Source organism: Condylura cristata, unplaced genomic scaffold (assembly GCF_000260355.1).
Source record: "Condylura cristata isolate star-nosed mole 26May11 unplaced genomic scaffold, ConCri1.0 scaffold00019, whole genome shotgun sequence".
Lineage (NCBI taxonomy): Eukaryota > Metazoa > Chordata > Mammalia > Eulipotyphla > Talpidae > Condylura > Condylura cristata.
This window is the reverse complement of record NW_004567120.1, coordinates 5,039,102-5,062,535: the sequence shown is the minus strand read 5'-3', so window position 1 is coordinate 5,062,535 and position 23,434 is coordinate 5,039,102. Positions and strand designations below refer to the sequence as shown.

The 23,434-nt window shown below is 33.6% G+C and overlaps 1 protein-coding gene across 1 annotated transcript in view; it reads left to right on the top strand.

The window, feature by feature from the left end:
• The window catches only part of RPS6KA6 (ribosomal protein S6 kinase, 90kDa, polypeptide 6), a 186,168-nt gene that overhangs the window by 109,615 nt on the left and 53,119 nt on the right, over positions 1-23,434 (top strand). Inside the window, exons 10-14 of the mRNA XM_004685620.2 lie at positions 4,803-4,873; positions 5,088-5,176; positions 15,649-15,707; positions 17,327-17,429; positions 17,694-17,824. Coding sequence (XP_004685677.1) covers positions 4,803-4,873; positions 5,088-5,176; positions 15,649-15,707; positions 17,327-17,429; positions 17,694-17,824 — 453 coding nt within the window. The remainder of the gene's footprint in view (positions 1-4,802; positions 4,874-5,087; positions 5,177-15,648; positions 15,708-17,326; positions 17,430-17,693; positions 17,825-23,434) is intronic.

The following is a 23,434-nucleotide window of genomic DNA, read 5'->3' as shown; positions in this document are numbered from 1 at the left end:
CAGCCTTTTCCCACGATTTGGTTTCCCCTCCCTAGCTGAATTGTCTCAGTTTATCTCCAGGGTTGTGGCAGGGCTTGGACAAAAGGCTCCTTATACTCATTTTCAACTCTGATGTTACCTAGACTATGGGGCGCATGTACTAATTTGGTATAAGATTAAACATAGAATTTGTACTATTAAGTATGATGGTTAACAAATAGCTGTTGAATCAGATATAATTTGTTTTTGAAGCCTAATAATCCAGTCTACCTTTATATCATTGAGGATTCACTATATGATGCAGCAATATATGAAGTGCCTGTCATAAGCATGGTATTTGGGTAGGCAACTGAGGTAAGGAAGACTAGAAGCACAATATTTTGCATTTTCGATGACCCAAGAATGTATATAATATGGTTACACTACCAAATAACAACTAACAACTGGAATAGCACTAATAACTGCCCTGAAGTACCTTAGGAGTTTAGCCAAAAATTCATTTAAGTTGATGTATGGAAAGCAGAGAAGGCAAAACTTAAACCCTGAAGGATGAATAAAATTTAAATATCTGAGGCAGGGATACGAGTCTGAGAGTCTGAGCGGGGACTTCGAGGTTGAAGAATCAGTAGATGGTTGCAGCAAACGTCTTTATTTTTCTCTCCAGCCTCCCTTTTATACCCTTAGTACCATGGTGTTGGCCTGGGGGCAGAGGAAGTCTCCCTCACATGCCTCACTTCGATCAGGGCAGATATTGATCAGAGGCCCACAGGTTGAGCAACTCACACAGGTGGCAGACAAAACAGGATGTTTTTCTTCCTGTTATGATCTTGTGCTTAAGCTCAGGGGGTGGTTGGGGAGGCTCATCCCAGCTGGGACCCAACACATGTCAAGAATATTATTGTCACTGTGTTAGCAAAGGTCTGGAAAACCAGTTTGAGGCAGTAGTGGATAATGAAGAGTTGAAGATGGAAAAAATATGAAAGTATATAATCACACTTGCTTCTAAATTTCAGGATATTAGAAAAGTTTTATATGTCTCTGCAAATTAGTGTTTTTGCATTTTTGGTTAATACCCCAAAGTGGAATTATATGGAATTTCTCTTTGTAAAATTTTGAAGAATCACCATACTTCTTTCCATATTAGTTGCACCAATTTACAATCCCACTAACAGTTTCCAGGGTTCCATTCTCTACACATCCTCTCCAACTCTTACTGTTTCTTGTCTTTTGCAAATAACTTCTCATAAATAATGGTGAGATTTCATAGTTGTTTTGATTTGCATTTATCTAATAATAAATGATGAACATCACTCCATGTGCTTGGTTGACCATCTGTATATCTTTGGAGAATTGTTCATTACCAACACTCATTTCTACCCACTGTTTTTGTGGGGGAGTTCAACTATATTGTCAATATTTAATGCAATTGGAGATTTTGCATTGCCATTGGATATACAATTCAGTATATTCTGGATAATTCTGTCCTTTAACTAGATTATGCAGCCTTATACAGTTGGTAAAAGAATACTGCTTGGGACCCAATGGTGGAAGATTATGGGTGCTTTGCTAGTAGGGGTGTGTGGTAACATACAACTGAAAGATGTGATCCTATAATTCTAATTAATATGCAGCATTGTGATTCAATGTTGCTCATATTTTTTTTAAAAATTCTCTGCTACTGAGAAAACTGGAATACACACACACAAAAGAAAATATGGGGGGAAATGGATTCTGATTCAATAATGAATATGGAAGAAAAACAGTCATAGCTTACTTCATCCTTTGTGAGCTTCTCTGTTTCAGGCCCATTTCTACCCATTTTTTATAGAGTTGCTTGTTTTTTGTTGTTGAGTTTCATGTGTTCTTTACATATATTGTTTTTAATGGAATAGTAATTTATTTTTTGGTTCACAAAGCATTATGTGATTCCGAATTACAGAATTACATCCCTACGGAGTGTGTGACCACACTGTATTGACCACCAAAGCACCCATAATCCACAATCATACTCCACTGGACACCTTTTATACTTTGCTCTACTCCACACCCTTCTCTTCTAGCCTCAATTATGTGGTCAAATTTGAGAGCTTGTTACTGGTTTGGTTTTGTCTCCTCCTTTGTTTCATGTCTCTGCATTCCACAGATGTGACACCATCAGGTAGTTCTTTTTCCTTTGTGACTTAGGATTATCTTCTCCATTTCCATTCATGTTGTCACATATAGCAAGATTTATCTTTTTTATAGCTGAGTAGTGTCGTTAGTATATATGTACCATATCTTAATCCAATCATTAGTCCTTGGGCACCTAGACTGTTTCCAGAACTTGGGTATTGTAAAAAATGATGTAATGAATATTAGGACATAGATATCTCTTTAAATTAATGTTTTTTTCCCCATTCTTACGGTAGATAACTAAGAGTGTAATTGCTGGGTTATATGGTAGATTCAAGCTGCAGATCCAAGTTGTAATATTTTAAGAACCTGCCATAATATTTTCCATAGGAGCTGAACCAGTCTATATTCCTACCATCTGTGTACAAGATTAACTACTAATGTCTAATAATGCTAGTTCTTCCAAGTCATGAACCAGATCTAGAGGAAAAGCATTCAGTTTTTCACCGTAGAAAATAGTGTTAGCTATAAACTTTTCATATATGACTTTTTTAAAAAAAATATTTATTTTATTTGTACATACAGAACTGGGGTACAGGCCAGAGGCTCAGAGGGTGAGAGGCTTACCAGAGACAGAGTGGGGAGCAGAACAGGCAGATTCACAAAGTACAATGCTGAGGGGAGCAGCGGGCGGGTCAGGAGAGGTTTGCCATGCCATGTGGTCACCTCTGGGGCTGGCGGGGATCGAACTCATGCGGAAGTGGCTTTATCTTCTCAGTGCAGTGCTTTAACCCACTGCGCCACCAGGGAGGGCCCTCATATATGACTTTTATTATGTTGATGAATATGCTGTCTAAATCTATTATTTTGATGATTATTGTCATTTTGTCTTGCTCTACTTTAATCTTTCCTTTTTTGATATATAAATTATAGTGATGGGTTTGATTCCTTATGATAAAAACCACTGGTTATACATTATGAGCATTTTAATGGATTGTTGAGTTTGGTTTGCTTAAATTTTTTTTTAAATGTTGTACTCAGAAATTTTATCACTGATAGACAATTTCTTAAAGATATCCACATCAATTTATTAGATCAATTAAATAAAATTTAAAGGCAAAGAGTTTAAATAGAATTACATCTAATATTTTTTAAGAATATAATAGTTTATTTTTACATCATTTTGTGCCTTTTTCCATCTCAGTTGTAATCCCTGTGAGCTTCCCATCACCAAATCACCCATGTGCCATCACCATAGTCCAGTGCATTTCCCTCCCCTCACTGTTTTTGATCCCATTCCTCACTCCACCCCCATACAATGTCTCTGGTATATAACTGTTCATTATTATTATTTTCTCACCTAGTCCATTATACTCCTGCTATGAGTGTGGTTTGCTTAAAATTTTAATGGATTTTTTTCATGTATGTACATCAGGGAAATTTGTCTATAAATTTTTATTTTTATGATGTCTTTGGTTTTGATATAATTGTAGTGGTGTCTCATAAAATGTGTTTGGAAGACTTTTCTCTTTCTCAGTTTTTTTATAACAGCTTGAGAAAGATAGTTATTAGCCACTTGGTTGTAATAAATTAGGAGAGGTCTTTGGAGATTGCATCAGAATCATCTGGATACCTTAAAATATACTATTCAACTATTCAATATGTAGTTTCTTTGAATGGGAGATACATGCTACTCTTTTATACTGTACTTCTATTTTTCTTTCTGTACCTGTCATTCCCATCTCTTTATGTACTATAGTCCCAAGTAGAGCACGTTAACATTAAGTATCTAATAGTGAAAAAGAACTTGAGAAAAATGATTATCATACATGACTTCTTTTTTCCTTTTCTGTGGCTCAGTTCTTCCCTCTATATCTTTAGTCTCCTATTGAGAGCCATAACTGTAAATTTGGAATGGAAAGCTGTGACCTGACAGTTGAGATTGAAATAACAGATCTGAGAGTCATGAGGGTATAAGAGATAGTTGAATGGATGAAGCTAACTGTGGTGAACTCATAAATAAGCCAAGGACTAGTGTCAGTTATTATTGACTCTAACTTTGAGAATTAAATATTAGGGGTTTCAAAATTTTCTCTTTAATAAGCTATACTGATCTTCATTTTTAGACTGACCTAGTCACTTTTAGTAGCATTATTTAAGATTATAGTTATCTGCGTTGCAATTAAATCTGTAGGGATAATGTATTTTTATGTTGTATTTAACTGTCTCAATTTTTTGTTTTTTGAATATATTTGTGATTTTGATTTCATGTAAATATGTCTTTTTGGTTTTTGTTTCTAAGGAGATGAGAGGAATGAGAAAGGTTAGATTTTTTCCTGAGCATGTATAAATTGAAATGGTTTGTGGTTATATTTACTCTCCTAGCATTATTAAATGTTTGCTTAAAAGCATATCTTTGTTTTGAAAGAAAATGTGCCTGTCTCTAAATTGCTGTGACTTAGGGAACTTAAGTTAATCAGGAGTAAAAAGTGGTTTATTTTGTTTGTTAAAAATTATCCACTATTTGGGGCATATGCAGCGTGGTACCAGAAATACGTTTCTTTATGTGACCCAATTTTCTGGTCCTATTTTAACCTACCATCATAGATTCTGCATGCTTTGATGATTATGAAATGCATTCCTAAGTAATTTCATTATCTATTCTAAAGTTTTGCTAAGTTGACTCTCTCTTATTTCTTGTTCATTTAAAGTTTGAAATGCTTACTGGTACTCTGCCATTTCAAGGTAAAGACAGAAATGAGACAATGAATATGATATTAAAGTAAGTATAAATTCCTTATTTTCAGTTTTGAGAAACTTGTGATTTTAAGTTGATATTCAGAGGATATTTTAGGAACTTTTATAGTCCCTTCTACTATATAAGGAACATTGTTCAACTTTGTGAAAGCCTTTTCTAAAACTATTTTTTTTTGCAATTTGTCAACTTAGAATTCTGATTATACTTTAATTAAATTTTCTAAAACCTTCTTTTCTAGAGCAAAACTTGGAATGCCTCAGTTTCTTAGTGCTGAAGCACAAAGTCTGCTAAGAATGTTATTCAAAAGGAATCCAGCAAATAGATTGGGTATGGTTTATTTTCTTCAGTTTCATAATACGATACTGCATGCTTTGGGAGGGTGATGATAACTTCATATTATCTGACTTAAATTCATTATTGACTGCTATATATTAATACATAGAAAAATTTAATTGTATTTTTAATTGGGGTAGCTAACATTGGTATATAACACATATGTGATTCAAAGTTACAGGTTTATACCTCTTCAAATATATGTTACCTTACTACATCCACCACCAAAACCCCCATAGACATCTGCCATAGTCATTGGTCCCTCTACACATTTGACTGCTCATACTCTCATTCCTCATGTGGTAGCCTCAATCTTATAGTCAGATTTCTATTTTTTTTGTTCCCTTTTTTTATACACTCCACATATAAGTAAAATCATATGGTGTTTGTGTTTCTCTTTCTGACTTATTTTGCTTAGCATTACCCTCCTCTGTTTACTCCCAGGTTCTCCCAAATCACAAGATTTCATCCTGTTTTATATACCTGAGTATTATCATATCCACTCATCTGACATGGTGGGGAGGTACTTGGGTTGTTTCACTATTGGCTGTTGTAAAGGGTGCTGCCATGATATAGGCATCCATATATCCCTTTGAGTTAGTATTTTTATATTCTTTGCATAACTTCTATAACTGTAATTCCTAAATCACTTAGGAAATCTATTTTTAATATTTTGAGAAACATCCATAATGTTCTCAATTGTCATTGAACCAATCTACATTCCTACCAACAGTATCTAGCCAATGCTTGTTTCATACCCTAATCAACACTTGTTCTTTCTGGTGTTTTTGCTTTGCTTTGTGAGTAGTATCTCATTGTAGTTTTGCTTTGCATTTCCCTGGCAATATAATAACAAGCACATTTTATGTCTGTTGGCCATGAGAATTCTTCACGAGTAAGTGTCTATTTTGCCTTTCTGCTATTTTTGGGGTCATTTGTTTTTTCTTCTTTGAGTTTTATGAGTTAATAATTCTTGGATATCACATCATTGTCAGATGTGTGATGTACAAGTATTTTTTTCACTCTGTAACTGTCTTTTTAATGATAGTTTATTTTGCTGTGCAGAATACTTTTAATTTGATGTATTCAAATTTGTTCATTTTTCTTTTCTTTCCCTTGCTATTAGGGGAGAGTCTCTGGAGATATTAATGAAGCCAGTGTGATGAAATGCTTTCTGTTTCTTGTCATATATTTTATGGTTTCAGTTCTTACTTCCAACTCTTTAATCCTATCCATGTTGAATTAATTTTTGCATGTGATGTGACTGAGTGATCTAATTTCATTCTTTAGCATATGGATGTTTTCTTTTCCCAGCCCCATTTGTTGACAAATCTTTCTCCATTCTTTTGTGTAGAATAACTGTCCATAAAAGTGTGGATTATTTCTAAATAAGTTTTCCATTCTATTCAATTGTTCTGGTGTCTTTAATTCAAATACCATACTGTTTTGATTACCATCGCTTTGTAGTAAGTTTTAAGCCTGGGTGTATGATACCTCCATCCTTATTTTATTTTATTTTATTTTATTTTTTAAAGATTTATTTATTTGTGCATACAGAACTGGGGTACAGGCCAGAGGCTCAGGGGCGGCGAGAGGCTTCACCAGAGACAGAGTGGGGAGCAGAACAGGCAGATGGATGAAGTACACTGCTGAGGGGAGCAGCGGACGGGTCAGGAGAGGTCTGCCGCGCCATGTGGTCACCTCCGGGGCAGGCGGGAATCGAACTTATGCGCAAGTGGCTTTAGATTCTCAGTGCTGTGCTTTAACCCGCTGCGCCACCAGGGAGGGCCACCTCCATCCTTATTTTAATTGTTACTTTGGATATGTCAAATCTTTGGGGGTTCCATTGAGATTTCATCAATTTTGTACTATTTGGAGAATGTCATTTGACAGGAATGTAATTGAATCTGTTTATTTTTTGGGGTAAGAGGAATATATCATAAATTTAATCTCTTCCAATCCATTAATCAGAACCTCTTTTCATTTTTATATGTCTTCTTTTACTTCTCTTAGTAATGGCTAACGAACCATCTTTGTTAAGTTCATTTGTAGTTATTTCTTTTTGATTCAATAATACATATATGGAATTATTTTCTTGATTTCATTATTTGCATATGGGAATGCAACCAATTCTTGTATTTTGTAACCTGACAATTTAATATACTGATCGTTTCTAATAATTTTTAGTGGGCCTTTTTAGGTTTTTCTGTGCATATCATCATGTCATCCACAAATAATGAAGTTTTGCTTTCTGTTTCCCAGTTGGAATTTCTTTTATATCTTTGCATGTTCTAGCTGGGACTTCCAGTACTATCTTAAAATTGTGAAAGTGGACATCCTGACCTTAGAGGAAAAAGTGTTTAGTTTTATCCTGTTGAGTATGATGTTAACTGTATGTGTGTGTGTGTGTGTTTTAATATGGACTTTAGTATGTTAAGAAACATTCCATCTATCTCCGTTTTTTAGTTTTTATCATAAATGTTGAATCTTGTGAAATACTTTCAATCATCCATTGATATTATCATGTGATTTTTATCTTTTGTTGATGTGTTGAAGTTCATTGCATTATTTTGCTTAAGTTGAACCATTATTACATCCTGGAATAAACTTCACTTCGATGTGATATATGTTCCTTTAATGTATTGAATCTGTTAAGAGTTTGTTGAGAATTTTTGGATCTGTTTTCATCAGAGATATCAGTTTGTAGTTTTCCTTTTCAGAAGAGCATATTCTTTTCTGCTTTTGATATCAGATTAATGTTAGTCTCATAAAATATGTTTGTTAACATTCCCTCTTAGTTGTTTTTATATTTTCCTTGTGAGGTATCATTGTTTTACAGTGCATTATATTTTTAGAAAGATAGGATTACAACTCCTCAGATTTACTTTGTATACCCCATTATGACCCCCTCAGACCTTTGCTCTCTACCCTTCCCCCACCCAACTTGTAGCCTCAGTTTTGCAGTGAGATTTCTAGGTTTCACTTTTGATTTGGGTTGTTTGACACCTTATTTTGTTTCTATATGTATATGTATATATATATATATATATGTATATGTGTCTGTGTATATATATATATATATGTATTCCACATATGAACAAATCCATATAAACTTTGTCTTTCTCCTTCTGACTTATTTCTCTTAACATAACCCCTGCTAGTTATATCCATGTTGTCACAAATAACAATAGTTTATTTTTTTTAGTAGTACCTATAGTAGTATACTTTATATAGTACATATAACGTGTAGGGTTCCATTATTATATCTTGATTTGTCTTTGGGCAGTTAAATTGCTTCAATATTGTACATACTACTATAATGAACACAGACATGAATATGTCCCATTCAATTATTGATTTTGCATTCTTCAGGTAGATACCTAGGCATGGAATTGCTAGATCATATAGTAGAGTTCTATGGTGGTTTCCCAAAATAGTAAAGATAGATCTATGATATGATTCTCATCCTCAGATCTTTAGAAGAGTTTAAGAAAGATAGTTATTAGTTCATGTATGAAAGTTTGGTTCAACTTACTAGTGAAACTGTCTCATATTGGGCTTTTGTTTTGGAGACTTTTAAAATTTTCTCACTTGTAATTGGTAAGTTCAGGTTTCCGGTTTCTTCCTGATTCAGTTTCAGAAGTCTCTATGTTCCTGAGAATGTCTCAATTTCTTCTATGTTTTCCCTTTTTTGAATATAAATGTTCATAATAGTCTCTCATCATAATCTGTATTTCTGAGAGACCTCCTATAACTTCTGTTGAATTTCTGATTCTGTTTATTAGTTTTATCCCTTTTGTTTTATGTGAGCCTGCCAAGACACTTGTATATTGTTTCTTATTTTTTCAAGAACCAGCTTTTGAGTTCAATGCCTTTTTACACTTTTATTTCCCTTTCATTAATTTCTGCTTTGATATTTATTATTTCTTTACTATGCTTGCTTTTTGTTCATTTTCTAATTCTTTAAAAATATATATTGTGGACCTCCCTTGTGGCGCAGCGGGTTAAAGCACAGCACTGAGAAGCTTAAGCCAATTCAGCATGAGTTCGATTCCCGCCTGCCCCGGAGGTGACCACATGGCGTGGCAGACCTCTCCTGACCCGCCCGCTGCTCCCCTCAGCAGTGTACTTTGTCGATCTGCCTGTTCTGTTCCCCACTCTGTCTCTGGTGAATCCTCTCACCCTCTGCATCTCTGGCCTGTACCCCAGTTCTATATGAATAAATAAATAAATCTTAAAAAAAAATATATATATATATATATATTGTTACTTATATGCATTTTACATCATTGTTCATTTTTGTACAATGTTTGTGTTCTTTTCTCAGGCGTAGTCCCCACAGAATTTCTAACACCAATTCACCCTTTCACCTAACACCTTGCACCATGGGAAGTCCCTGTGTTCTTCCCATACTCACTTTTATCTCTTTCCCACCCACTCCTTTGCAGAATATCTCTGATTTATATTTGTTTACTTTTATTTTTTGTTTCTTCCTAGATCTACTGTATTCCTCCTGTAAGTTAAACCACCCAGTATTTTTCTTTTTCTTTCTGACTTATTTCACTGAGTGTACTTCCGTGCAGCTCAATCTATTTTGTTGTGAATGAATTAGTTTATCTTTTTTTGTTTCCTTAGTAGTATTCTATTGCACATATATACCACATCTTCTTGATCTGTTCATCTACTTTTGGTCCTTTGGCTCAATTCCACATCTTACCTATTAAAAATAGTGCTGCAGTGAACATAGGGGTTCATGTATTCTTTTGCATAAATGATTTTGTGTCCTTTGGGTAGATCCCTAGGAGAGGAATTGCTAGGACATATGGTAGCTTACTTTTTAATAGACTCAGAAACATCTATACAGCTTTCCATGCAATTGCATTCCCACCCACAGAGAGGGTACTTCCTTTTTTACCACATCCTCACAAACATTTGTTGTTTCTATTTTTTTTTTTTAAATATGTGCCATTCTTACTAGTATAAGGTGGTGTCTCATTGCAGTTTTAATTTGCATTTCCATGATTTGAGGGATGTTGAACATTTTTTCATATGCCTGTTGGCAATTCGCATTTCCTCTTTGGAGAAGTGTCTTTTAAGTTGTTCTGCCCATTTTTAACTTTATTGTTTACTTTGTTTTTTGTGAGTCACTTGAGTTTTTTGTGTCTTTGTTATCTGTGCGTATCTGTTGTATGGAGTGCAACAATTTTCTCCCATTCAGTGGTGTTTTTTTTTGTTTTGGTTAATGTCTCTTTTGCTGTACAGAAGCTCTATAATTTGATGTAATCCCATGTATCTCTCTCTTCACTTTCTTTAGCACCGGTAATGTGTCTTTAAAGATGATACTAAGATGTATGTCACACAGTGTTTTGCCTGTATTTTCTTCTGTATAGTTAATGGTTTCAGGTCTTGTGTCTAATTCTTTGAACATTTGAGTTTGGTTTTGTTTTGTAAGGTAGTAGTCTAGCTTCATTCTTTTGCATGTAGCAGTCCAGTTTTCCCACAACATTTATTGAAAAAAACTGTCTTTGTTCCATTGAACACTTTTTTTTTTCCTTTGTCAAAGATTGAAGTGACCATAATCTGTCATTCCATTGGTCTGGGTATCTGTTTTTGTTCCAGTACCATGCAGTTTTGATTATTATGGTTTTGTAATATAGGTTGAAATCCAGGATTGTGATAACTCCATGCCCCTTCTTTATAGTCAGTGACGCTTTGGCAATTTGAGTTTTTTTTTTTTTTTTTTTTTTTTGTATCTCCATATGAGTTTCATCAATATTTGTTCTATTTCGTTGAAGAATGTCATTGAAATTTTTATCGCAGTAGCATTGAATCTGTAAATTGCTTTTGGTAGGATGACCATTTTGATCATTATAATTCTTCCAATCCATGAATAGGGGATGTCTTTTTACTTCTTTGTGTTTATTCTATTTCTTTTTTTTTAAGATTTGTTTAATTATGCATACAAAACTGGGGTACAGGCCAGAGGTTCAGGGGTGGAGAGAAGATTCACCAGAGACAAGGTGGGGAGCAGAACAGGCCAACTGATGAATACACTGCTGAGGGGAGCAGCTGGCGGGTCAGAAGAGGTCTGCCACGCCATGTGAATCAACTCTGGGGCCAGGGATGGAACTCGTGCTGAAGTGGTGTTAGCTTCTTAGTGCTATATGCTTTAAACCTCTGTGCCACCTAGGAGGGCCTCTTCTATTTCTTTTAACAATGTTTTATAGTTTTCTTTGTATAGATCTTCATCTCTTTTGTTAGGTTTATTTCCAAGTTTTTGATATTTTTGTTTCGATTATAAAAGGACTGATTTTTTTCTTCTTCAGACTGATTTTTACATATAGGAAGGCTACTGATTTCTGTGTCTTTTTCTTGTCTGATTGCTCTGGCTAGAACTTCCAGTATTATATTGGAAAGTAGTGGTGAGAGTAGATATCCTTGTCTTGTTCCAGATCTCAAGGGAAAGGCTTTCAGACTTTCAAACTGAGAATGATGTTGCCTATGAACTTGTCATAGCTAGCCTTTATTATGTTAAGGTTCATTCCTTCTATCCCAAGAATTTTGAGGGCTTTTATCATAATTGGACTTGAACTTTTTGGAATGCTTTCTCAGCATCTATTGCTATGATAATATGGTTTTTATTTTTCTTATTGTTGATATATTGAATTACATCAGTTCATTTTCAGATGTTGAACCATTCTTGTGTCCCTGGAATAAATCCTCTTGGTTATCATGAATTATCTTTTTGATGCATTGTTGATTTCTGCTGGCTAAAATTTTATTGAGGATTTTTGAATCTCGCCATTAGAGAGTTTGGCCGGTAGTTTGTGTGTGTGTGTGTTGTCCTTATTTGATGTTGGTATTAGTGTAATATTGGCTTCATATAATGTATTTGGTGGTATCCTTCTCAAAATTTTGACATAATTTTGATATAATTCATTTTTGAAGCCATCTGGTCCTGGGCTTTTATTTTTGAAGAGGGTTTCAATTAAGTTTTTATTTCACTTCTTGTAATTGGTCTGTTTAGGTATTACATCTCTTCTTTATCCTGCTTTGGATGATTGTAATTTTGTAGGAATTTTCCCATCTCTTCTAGATTGTTGAACTTGTTTGCATATAATTTTCACAGTATTTTCTGTTTATTTTTAATTTTTTTCTATCTGTTGTAATTTCTCATCTTTCATTTGTGAGCCTGGCTGGAGGTTTGTCTATTTTGTTTGTTTTTTTGAATAACCATCTTTTGGTTTCATTGATCTTTTGAGTTGTTTTCTTAACTCCTATTTCATTTATCTCTGCTTTGATTTTCATTTTTTCCTTTTTCTATTAGCTTTTGTATTTTTATTCTTGTTCATTTTCCAGTTCTTTAAGAGGACAGATGAGATTGTTTGAGTTCTTTCTTATTTATTAATGTGATCCTCTATTGCTATATATTTTCCTCTTATATCTGCTTTTGCTTTTTCCCATATGTTCTGTAGAGTTTTGTCCTCATTATCTCAAGGCATTTTTAAAATTTCTTCTTTGACCTCCTCATTGATTCAGTGATTTTGCAGTAGTGTGGGTTTCAATCTCCAAGAGGTTGGAGGGTTCCTTGCTGCCTTTTCATGGTTTATTTCTAGTTAGCTGCCTTTGTGGTAAGAGAAGATAGTTGTTATGATTTTGATCTTACTGTACTGTTGACGTTTGTCTTGTGTCCCAGTATGTGATCAGTCCTGAGAATGCTCTATGTACACTTGATAAAACATGTGTACTCCAATTTTTTTCATGCAGTGTTCTATAGATGTTTGTTAAGCCCATTAAGCCTAGTTCCATATTTAGATCTCTAGCATCCTTGTTTATTTTTTGTTTCATTGATCTATCCATCTGCGAGAGATGCGTTGAAGTCTCCTACTACATATGTATTTTCTCTAATGTCTGTCATCTGAGATGATAATCATCGTCTGATATATTTTGGCGTGCCTTCATTTGGTGAGTATCTGTTGATGAGTGTTATGTTTTCTTGATGTAATGTCTTCTTAATCATAATGTAGTGACCATCTTTTTCTTTTTCTTTTTTTATACTTATTTTAGTTGGAAGTCTATTTTATCTGATATAAGTATAGCTATTTCTGGATTCTTTTTTGGCCTATTGTGAATTTTTTTTCATCCTTTTACTTTCATTCTATGTTTATCTTTTGTAGTTAAGTGTGTTTCCTGCTCACAGCAGAAGGTTGGGGTCTGTTGGCATCTGTATTTGCCATTTGTAATTTTATTTCTTGTCTTATTCACTTTTATTGATTTTGGCATTAAGACATAGTTTTTTTTTTGAAGTTGGGGGGTTTAGCTGTAATGAGGTTCTGTAGATTTTGTCTGTCTGAGGAGGTCCTTATTTTTTCTTTGTAGAGAAAGGAGAGCTTTCCAGGTATAGTATTCTTAGTTGGTATTTGTAGTGTTTGAGTTTGTTGAATATGTCACTCAATTCACTTCTGGCCATCATGTTTCTTAAGAGAAGTCTGTTGTCAGGGTGATTAGTTTTCCATTATAAAGAAGTCTGTTGTCAGGGTGATTAATTTTCCGTTATCTGTTTCTTCCCACTTGTCATCCTCATTATTTTTTCCTTGTCTTGGACTCTTGCAGGCTTTATTATTTTGTGTCTTGCTATAGTTTTCTTTCATTGTGGCAATTTGGTGTTCTTCTTGCTTCTTGTAGTATATCTACTTTAATCTTCTGCATCATGTTTGGAAAGTTCTCTTTGATTATCTCGTTGAACAGTTTCGGTTCCTTGGACTCTCTGAATTTCTGGAATTCCTATAACTTTTATGTTTTCTTTCCTCACAGTGTCAGATAGCTCTCAAAGTGTTTCTTCTTTTGTTTTCTATAATATTTCTCTTCCCTTTTCTTTCTTGGTTCTTTTTATTTCTATATCCTCAGAGTGTTGATTTGTTCTTCCATTTCATCAATTCTGTTTTTACTGCTTTTCCCGGAGTCCTTTATCTCTTCCATTAAACTTTTGATTCCCTGCATTTCTTTCACTTCCCTCTTTAGGGACTTCCCATATCACTCTTTTCCTTTTTGTCTTCTTTCAGTTTTTTTTTTTTAAGATTTATTTATTTATGCCTATAGAACTGGGGTACAGGCCAGAGGAGTGGTGAGTGATAAGATTCACCAGAGACAGAGTGGGGAGCAGAACAGGCAGATTGATGAAGTACACTGCTGAGAGGAGCAGCAGGCAGGTTAGGAGAGGTCTGCCAAGCTACATGGATCAGCTCCCGGGCAGGGGATCGAACTCATGCTGCAGTGGCTTTGAAGAGCTTCATAAAGCGGTGTCTTAACCCATTGCACCACCAGGGAGAGCCCTTCTTTCAGTTTTTTAATGATGGAGGTTTTAAATTTTCTATCAGGCAGACAGTGGAGTTCTTCTGTGTCATTGTTGTTAAGTTCTGGTGGCTGATTATCTTTTTGTGGGTATCCTCCTTAGGGCTTGCTTGGTTGTTTTAATTTTTTCTTCACCCTGTTGTTTGGTTCCTAATGTGTTCTATGCATTGGGACAATGTGCCACTGGTACTGCAGGCATCTCTTTCAGTTGTTACTTAAAGGATTGCCACAGTAATGCTGGGTGTTTGTTTTCCTTGTGTACACAGTTGACCATGGCAGGAAAACACTGTCTCTGCTCTGAATTGCAGACAGGCATGGGACCTGGGTCATGCATGCTTTTCAGCTTAACTGTTTCTGCAGGAATTACCTTCATTTAGTTCCTCTGGGGTCTCCTGGGATCCCATCTCTGAAACACCTGCCTTAGCATAGGGTGTTTGCTTTTTCACATTTTCTAGTTCTTTATGGTTCTATATGTGTAAATATTCCATTAATTTCTATAATTTTTATGATTTCAAAATGAAGTAGGAAGTTTAAAGACCTCCATTTATTATATCATTGTATATCATATGAATTTTCTCTTTGACATCAATCATAGTATACCTTCAAATATACCAAAATGAACCTTTCATTTATTTGAAAATAGTTATTTTCTACTTTTCAGTATTCTTCCAGTTAAATATACAGTGTGTCCATAACTATTCAGGTCCATAACATGGATCCAGTTATCATCCTCTTGTCCTGCTGATTTACTTGTGTTAAAATTTCAGTGTCACTTTTTTTTGTACATTTTTGTTTTTAGATGTAAGCAAACCTTCATAATTTTAAATATGAATAAATGAAAGTGTACTTAAGTTTTAATGTTATATGTGATTTTGATTTTATTTAGAAGATATTTCATTATTTCATGATATTGAATGTGCTTCAATAAGAACATCAGTTTTTTCTATCATATTAAGATAAACTACTAATTAATAAAATACTAGATAAGAATTTATAAACTTTCACTTCAAGGAGTCTATGTGATATATGTGTTCCTGTTTATAGATAACAGCTTTAAATTCGCGTGGAATTATTAAAGTAATTACAGCATTAAGAAAATTTTTCCATTTTCATAGGTTCAGAAGGAGTCGAGGATATCAAAAGACATCTTTTCTTTGCAAATATTGACTGGAATGTAAGTTCAATAAAAAACTTGTTTCTATAAAAGATAGGAAAACACTGATGAACAAATGATCATATATGGAGTTTGCTGATAAATATAGCCTATGTATTTTACATTTAATATGAGATTTTAGGTATAGCATGTCATGGAAATTACTTGATCTGATATATGTATGAATAATATTTATTAAATTGTTTAAATTTAATTTTTGTGTTAAATATGTTAATATTTTCCCTTATTCTAGCTTGGAAAATGTGGAAGAGAAAATCGAAGGAAAATGAATTATGAGACAGATTCTTAAAGAAAATTTTTCTAAAGAATCTAAGATACTATTTATTTCAGTTCATTTTTTGTCATGTATTAGAACAAATTAAATTTGCTAAAAAGTAAATATCTTTGTACATGTATTTCAAAGCTTGGAGAGGACATGAAAAAAGAAACTGAAATTCTGCTTAGTCATATATACAAGGTTTTTTCCCTCTGTTGCAACTTCCAGACAGTTTCCATAGAAAAGCTTGATTTTTGATCATTTATTTTACAATAGTTTCATGTATTTTATATACTATTAATCATCATAGGTAAGCATTTTTGGTTATTTACTTTTGGTATCAGTATTGAAAATTTTTCAAAAGGAAAAATATCAGTTTGATTTCTACAGCAGATTAATATACATAGCTAGTATTTTTGGACAAAATCATTGTTTTATCTGCTCTGTAGAATAAGTTTCAAAGAGCATATGCTTTAATACATTTTTTTATCATTGTAAAATCACAGCATATCATAAGCTATTTGTATTAATACCTTAAAAATGCTACTCTGTGGACATGTTGCATGGGAATCTTCCCTTTGTCCTGTCTGTGTGTATTACTCTCTTGGTGTCATTGTATCACTTTTTTTTCCTAGGTGAAGTAGAAATTCTCTCCTCCCTCCCCCCCTTGTTCTTATATCTAAATTGTTTACGTTTTCTTTGCAATGCATTGGCATATTTACATATTAAAAATTAAAATCCCTTTAATACAATGCCCTTATTAATTTCACCCACCATGGGATTGTGAGCTTTTAACAAAGTGGTATTCCCCACAAAAAAAAAAAAAAACAGTTTTTTCTATATTGTAAGCTATTTTTTAATTACTTTGATGTTAAGAACATAACTTCAAATGGTTGCTAGAAAAAATGAAATATTTTAATACTATAAGAAGAGTCCTAGGCAGTGCATTCGATGCCTGTGTTTATGTAAAAACAAATTATTTTAAATAAAATATATGCTTCTAAAGATAATTTGTTAATTTTGAAATCCTTGATCGGTGTTATTTCACTATGGTAACATTGTGATGCATCCTGTGTGCTTTTTTTTTAACCAGTGAGAATTCAAGTCAGATTTTGATACCCAAAATTGAAAATTATTATTCCTTGTAATGTGGAACCACTACTGTGTTTCCTGGTCTCCTTTGATTCTTTATATTACCACTCAAATATTCAAAATTTATTTAATATATATATGAAACCTGTTGAAGTGTCATTTAGGAAATTATGAGTATTCCAATAAAGACTGAATATTATGGTCTTTCTCTCACAAAATATAACAATTTTTTAAATTGTTAGTATGTTTTTGTATTATCTTGTTCTTCTAGAAATTATATAAAAGAGAAATTCAGCCTCCTTTCAAACCCGCTTCTGGAAAACCTGATGATACTTTTTGCTTTGATCCTGAATTTACTGCAAAGACACCTAAAGGTAAAGCATGCTATATATATAACATCAGGGTTTTTATCAAGTTGAATGGTTAAAAATGTAAACTACCTTCTTACGTAAAGACTGAAAGAATTCTAAGTTTCTAGAGGGTTGTTTGGATAGTGTAAGAAAACTTACACTATAAATTAAATGCATAATATAGTATTTCTTACATTTAATGGTTGATTTTGTTTTCAAAGACATGCTGACATTTTACATCATTTAATTCTATGTAGTTCTAATTAAGTATAATTATTTGAACATTAGATTCTCCTGGTTTGCCAGCCAGCGCTAATGCTCATCAGCTCTTCAAAGGATTCAGCTTTGTTGCAACTTCAATTGCAGAAGAATATAAAATCACTCCTATCACAAGTGCAAATGTATTACCAGTCATTCAGGTACATCCCACTTAGATTATTCTGTTTATTTTGTTTTATTAAAAATTTTTATTAAACACATATTTTAAATGCTCACTGGGGAATTTATTCATTTAATTTTAATATTATTTAATATTTCTTCTCCATCATCTTTACCCCTTCACTTCTCCCTCCCTTTTAACCTCAAAGCCCTCAGGATGTTTTGATGTCCTCTAGTTTTTGAAGGTTTTTTAAAATTACATTATTAATTGACATGCTATGTAAATGTCTAGTATTTGTTTTTGTCATTTTGATATACTCTGCTGCATATAATTCTCTGAAATTCCCTCCATTTTGTTAGAAGACTTTAAAACTGCCTTTGTTAATATAAAATATATAATTTTGTTGCAAATAGCTGCATTTTATTCTTTATTATGTCAATAATATTAGTTTATGTTCTGTATATATCATATCATCTTGATCCACTTATCCATTAATGGACATTTAGGCTGCTTCCATGTCCAAGCTATTGTAGTGAATACTGTTATAAACACTGTGAAGCCTATGTTTTTTATATTTAATTTTTAACTTTTTTAACTGAGGTAACATTAGAGTATCCTAATCAGGTATCACCACTATAGTGTACCCACCACCAATTTACCCTACTCCACACCTCATACCATTATGTTTCCCTCCCTCTGTGTTCTGTGCCCTCTCCCCAGCCCTTCTCCCTTGTCATCTCAAATCTGTAGCCAGCTATCAAGGGTTAATTTTCAACTTATCTTTATCTGACTATTAATTTAGTTATTTTATGTTCCACATATTAGTGACACCCTCCTGTATTTATATTTCTACTTCTGAATTATTTCAGTTAACATTACCCTTTTACACTCTATCCATGTTGCTACAAATGGCATTAGTTGATCTTTTTGATTGCCGAGTAATAGTCCACTGTGTATATTTACCATATCATCTTGATCCACTCATCTGCTTTGGAGCACTTAGGTTGTTTCCATAGTTTAGCAATAAATAATGCATCAATAAACACTGGAGTGTTAGTTTCCTTTCAAATTAGTAGCTTTAATTTTTTGGATAGATACTTAGGAGTGGAATTACTGGATTGAATGACAGATCCACATTTAATATTTTGAGAAAACTCTGTGAAGCTGAGGGCTGGATTAGTTTGCATTCTCAATAGTCATATAGGAGGGTTCCCTGTTCTCCGCATTTTCACTAGCACTTGTTTCTGGTCTTTTTGATATGGATAGATTATAGGTAAGATTATGTGAGATTAGTATCTCATTATGGTCTTGCTTTTCATTTCTATTAAGTGATTGTGAACATTTTTTCAGGTATCTGTGGGAAATTCTAATGTATTCATTGGAAAGGTGTTTGTTTGGTTGTTTTGCCCATTTTTGATTTTTTTATAAAGTTTTATCAATTCTTTGTATATCTTTGATATCCATTGTTTGTCAGATGTATTGTATATAAATATTTTTTGCCATTCAGTAGGGTTTCTTTTCGATTTTGTAATCATTTTATTTGCTGTGCAGAAGCTTTTTAGCTTATTATATTCCCGGGTATTTATATTCTTTTCATTTTTGTTTTCCTTGCTGTTGGGGCATAGTTTTAGCCTGCATTTCTCTTATTTATAAGTGAGAATGAATACTTTTTCATGTTGTTTGGCCTGGATATACTCATTGGTGAAGTGTATGTTCGTATCTAAATTGGGTTTGTTTTTTATTGAACTATATGAGTCATTTTATATATGTTGGCTATTAATCCCTAATCAGTCGTATATTGTATGAGTATTTTCTTTACTTCAATAGGGTGTCCTTTTAATTGTCTTGTGTTTTCATTTACTGTATAGAAACGTTTTAACTTGAGGTAAACTTAATTATTTATTTGTCTTTAATTCCATGCAATAGGAGTTGGGTTACTAAAAGTATTTTATTGTTGATGACATGGGACGTAGCACTAATGTTTTCTTGTATGTATTTTATTGTTGCACATGTAATATCTAAATCTTTGATATATTTTGATTTTATTTTCTTTATATGGTTAGCAAATTATCCACCTTCATTCTTTATGTGTGGCTTTCCACTTTTCCCAGTGCCACTTATCAATGATACTGTAATTTCTCCATTTTGTGTTCATAGCTGCTTTATCACAGATAAAATGCTAGTATACACATGGATTTATTATCTGGCTTTTCATTTCTATTCAGCTCACCCATGTATATACTTTTATGCCAGTACCATATTGTTTTTAGTACAGTTGCTTTGTAGTAAAGTTGAAGTTAGACAATATAATACTTCCATTTCTCCTCCCCCCCCACCCCAGGATTTCTCTTCCAATGTGAGTTTTCATTTAAATTCCAATATTTTTGGTTAAATTTCTTAGAAATGTATTGCTGGTATTTTGATAGGGATTACAATCAATTATAAGTTTAGAGAGGACAGTCATTTTGAATATATTGTACCACAAGCATGGGTTATCTTACCATCTTCTTATTTGACTAAATCCTTTTTTTTTTTTTTCACTTCTTTGGGTTTTCTTTTTCTTTTGACTAAATCCTTTAATAGAATCATGTAGGTCCTGTTTTTGAAGATTTATTTTTACTTATGCATAGAAGAACTTGGGTGTAGGCCAAAGGTGCGGGGGATGAGAGGATTCCCTAGAGAGACAGTGGGGAGTAGAGTAGAATAGCTGGACTGACTGAAATACCCTGCTGAGGGGAGCAGCAGGTAAGATAGGAGAGGTCTGCTATACCATGTGGATTAGTTTCCTGGCTGGGGATTGATTCATGCAGACTTAAGCCACAGTCACTGGCAATGGCTTGATCATGCTGAGATTTAACTCCTTGTTAAACAAGGGAGGCCCCTGGTCTTTTTACTTCTTAATTAGGTGGACTACAAAGTTTTTAATTCTTTTCTAGGCATTGTAAATGAAGTTATATTCTTAATTTATTTTGTTTATTGTTCTTTTTGTTTATATAAATAAACTATGTATTTTATATGTTGATTTTATTACCTCCACTTAAATGTATTCATTTATTGTTTGTAATGACATTTTGATGGGGGCATTTAGGAATTATCTTTGGCAAATCTAATAGTTCCCTTACTCTATTCTGACTTTGGCTACCTTTATTGCCTGTGTTTGTTTTATCTGATAGCACTGGCCAAAATTTCTAGTACTAAATAAAACAGAAGTTGTGACAGTAGACATCATTGTCTTGCTCCTGATCTTAAGGGGAAAGCTTTCATATTTTCACCATTAAGTGTATGTTAGCTGTTGATTTGTGACATATGACCTTTATTATATTGAGGTAGATTTCTTCTTTACCCATCTTAATGATTAGTTTTTGTTTTTGTTTTTTGATAACTGGGTGCTGGATCTTATAGAATACTTTCTCTGTATCAGTTGATTTCATATTATCTTCTCTTGATTTATATGATCTAATGCACAGATTGATTTATCCATATTAAGGCATCATTGTATCCCTTACATTAATCCCACTGGTTAGATTGCATAATCCTTATGACATACTATTGAATTAAATTTGCTAGTATTTTTATTTTAATTTTTGCATCATTGTTCTTCAGGGATACTGTTCTATAATTTTCATTTCTTGTACTGCCTTTGCTTTTGGTATTAGGTAATGCTGGCATCATTCTGATGGGTCACATTTTTTACTTTCTTCTTTCTCCATGTTAAATGGTTTAGGTATCTGTTACCTCAATATTTGTTTTTACGTTGCCTTATTAAAAACTCTTTTATAATTTCTTTCATATGAGATTTCATGTTGATAAATTCTTTCAATGTAGTTTATGCTTTATAATGAATTCCATAATATTATGCCTTGCATGTTAATTTTACTGGACAAAGAATATTTGGTTAGAATTATTTATATGTATTTTAAATATATCTTGATCCCTTGATGCTTACAATTTTCTTACCTAAAAGTCTGCTGACATTCTGATTGGTGTTCTCTGTTGTTACCCCTTTTTTCTTTAGAAGTTTTTGATTTCCATGCTTTACATTAATTTTCAACAGCTTTATTATAGTGTGTTTATTGTGTATTGTGGTCTTGTGTTATTTTGTTTGGACTCATTGGGTCTCTTCAATCACTATATCTAACTCTTTTGAGATTATTTTCACTATTTCTTTGAGTAAATTGTATTTTTCTCTTCTCTGGGACCCCCGTGATGTGGAAATCATTATGCTATTATTCTATTTATGTATTCTTCAAAAATGTGTTTTTGATCTCATTAATACTGTCCATTGTTTCTGTGTGCCTGCTCTTGTGGCCCTCAATTATATTTTTAAAAAAGCTAATATTTCAGAACTTCATTATTTCTAAATTGAAGTTCCTCATATTTTAGTTTATTGTATATATATATATATATTTCTTTTTTTTGCATTCTAAAAGCATTGTTAAAGTGGTTACCTTGAACTCCTGTCATCTTTTGTAGTTCTGATAGGTTAGGGCACCCTAAGATTCTTATCTGTTCAGCATTTGTGGTGTGTACTGCCTTCTAATTTTAATTTCTTTATGTAATGGGAATAGATTTTCAGGTTCTCTTTGCACCTGTTAAAGTAATCTGAGGACTTGCACTGGCAGTATAGAAGAAGACTAAGGCAGTAGAGCACCAAAGAACCGCCTCCAGTAAGTTTAGGAATTTAAACATCCTGTAGTGTTTTGGGTGCCAGAATTGTGTGGTGAGTATCCTTAGTTATCCCCGTATCAAGACCAGCTCTTCAGCCTTAGTGTCTTTTATTATGTTTTGTCTATGTCATCTCTAGGCTATTTTAAATTGCTAAATGTCACACTTGACATAGATTGTAGTTGTATGAGGTCATAGACTGGGGGTTGTTTTCTTTTCCAGAACAAAGACTTATGCTGTCATGTTTGCTCATGTCATTGACAGAAGCTCAAACTATCGTTTGTTCCAGTGGTTTTTGTTTTGTTCTAGCCCTGGCATTGGGTGTTGGCAACTGCTTTGAATAGTTCAGCCTGGGCATTGAGTAGGAGATTCCATAAGGTGCTCTGAATGGGTCTTCTGGCTGAGTCAGGCTTTGGCTGTTTTTTGTTTGTTTGTTTTGTTTTGTTTTGTTTTAAGATTTATTTGTGCATACAGGCCAGAGGTGCAAGGACAGTGAGAGGCTTCACCAGAGACAGAGTGGGGAGTAGAACAGGCAGATTGACTAAGTAAGTACACTGCTGAGGGGAGAGGAGAGGTGAGTCGGGAGAGGTCTGTGGCACCATGTGGGTCACCTCCTGGGCTGGCGGGGATAGAACTCATGCTGAAGTGGCTTTAGCCTCTTAGTGCTGTGCTTTGATCCACTGTTCCACCTGGAAGGGCCGGCTTTGGCTGTTTTATAGAAGAGACTCAACTCAATTTTTAGTATTTTGAGTTACTTCCACATAGCTTTCCACAGAGACTAGAGCATTCCCAGAGCAGTGTAAAAGGGTTCCATTTCCTACATCCATGGCAGCATTTTTCCTTACCATTTTATTTCAGTATGTGCCATTATCACTGGTGTGAGGTGGTTTCTAATTCAGGTTTTGATTTGCATTTCCCTGATTCTAAGTAATGTTGAATATTTTTTTCATGTGCTTTTTGGCCATTTGTATTTCTTCTTTGGAGA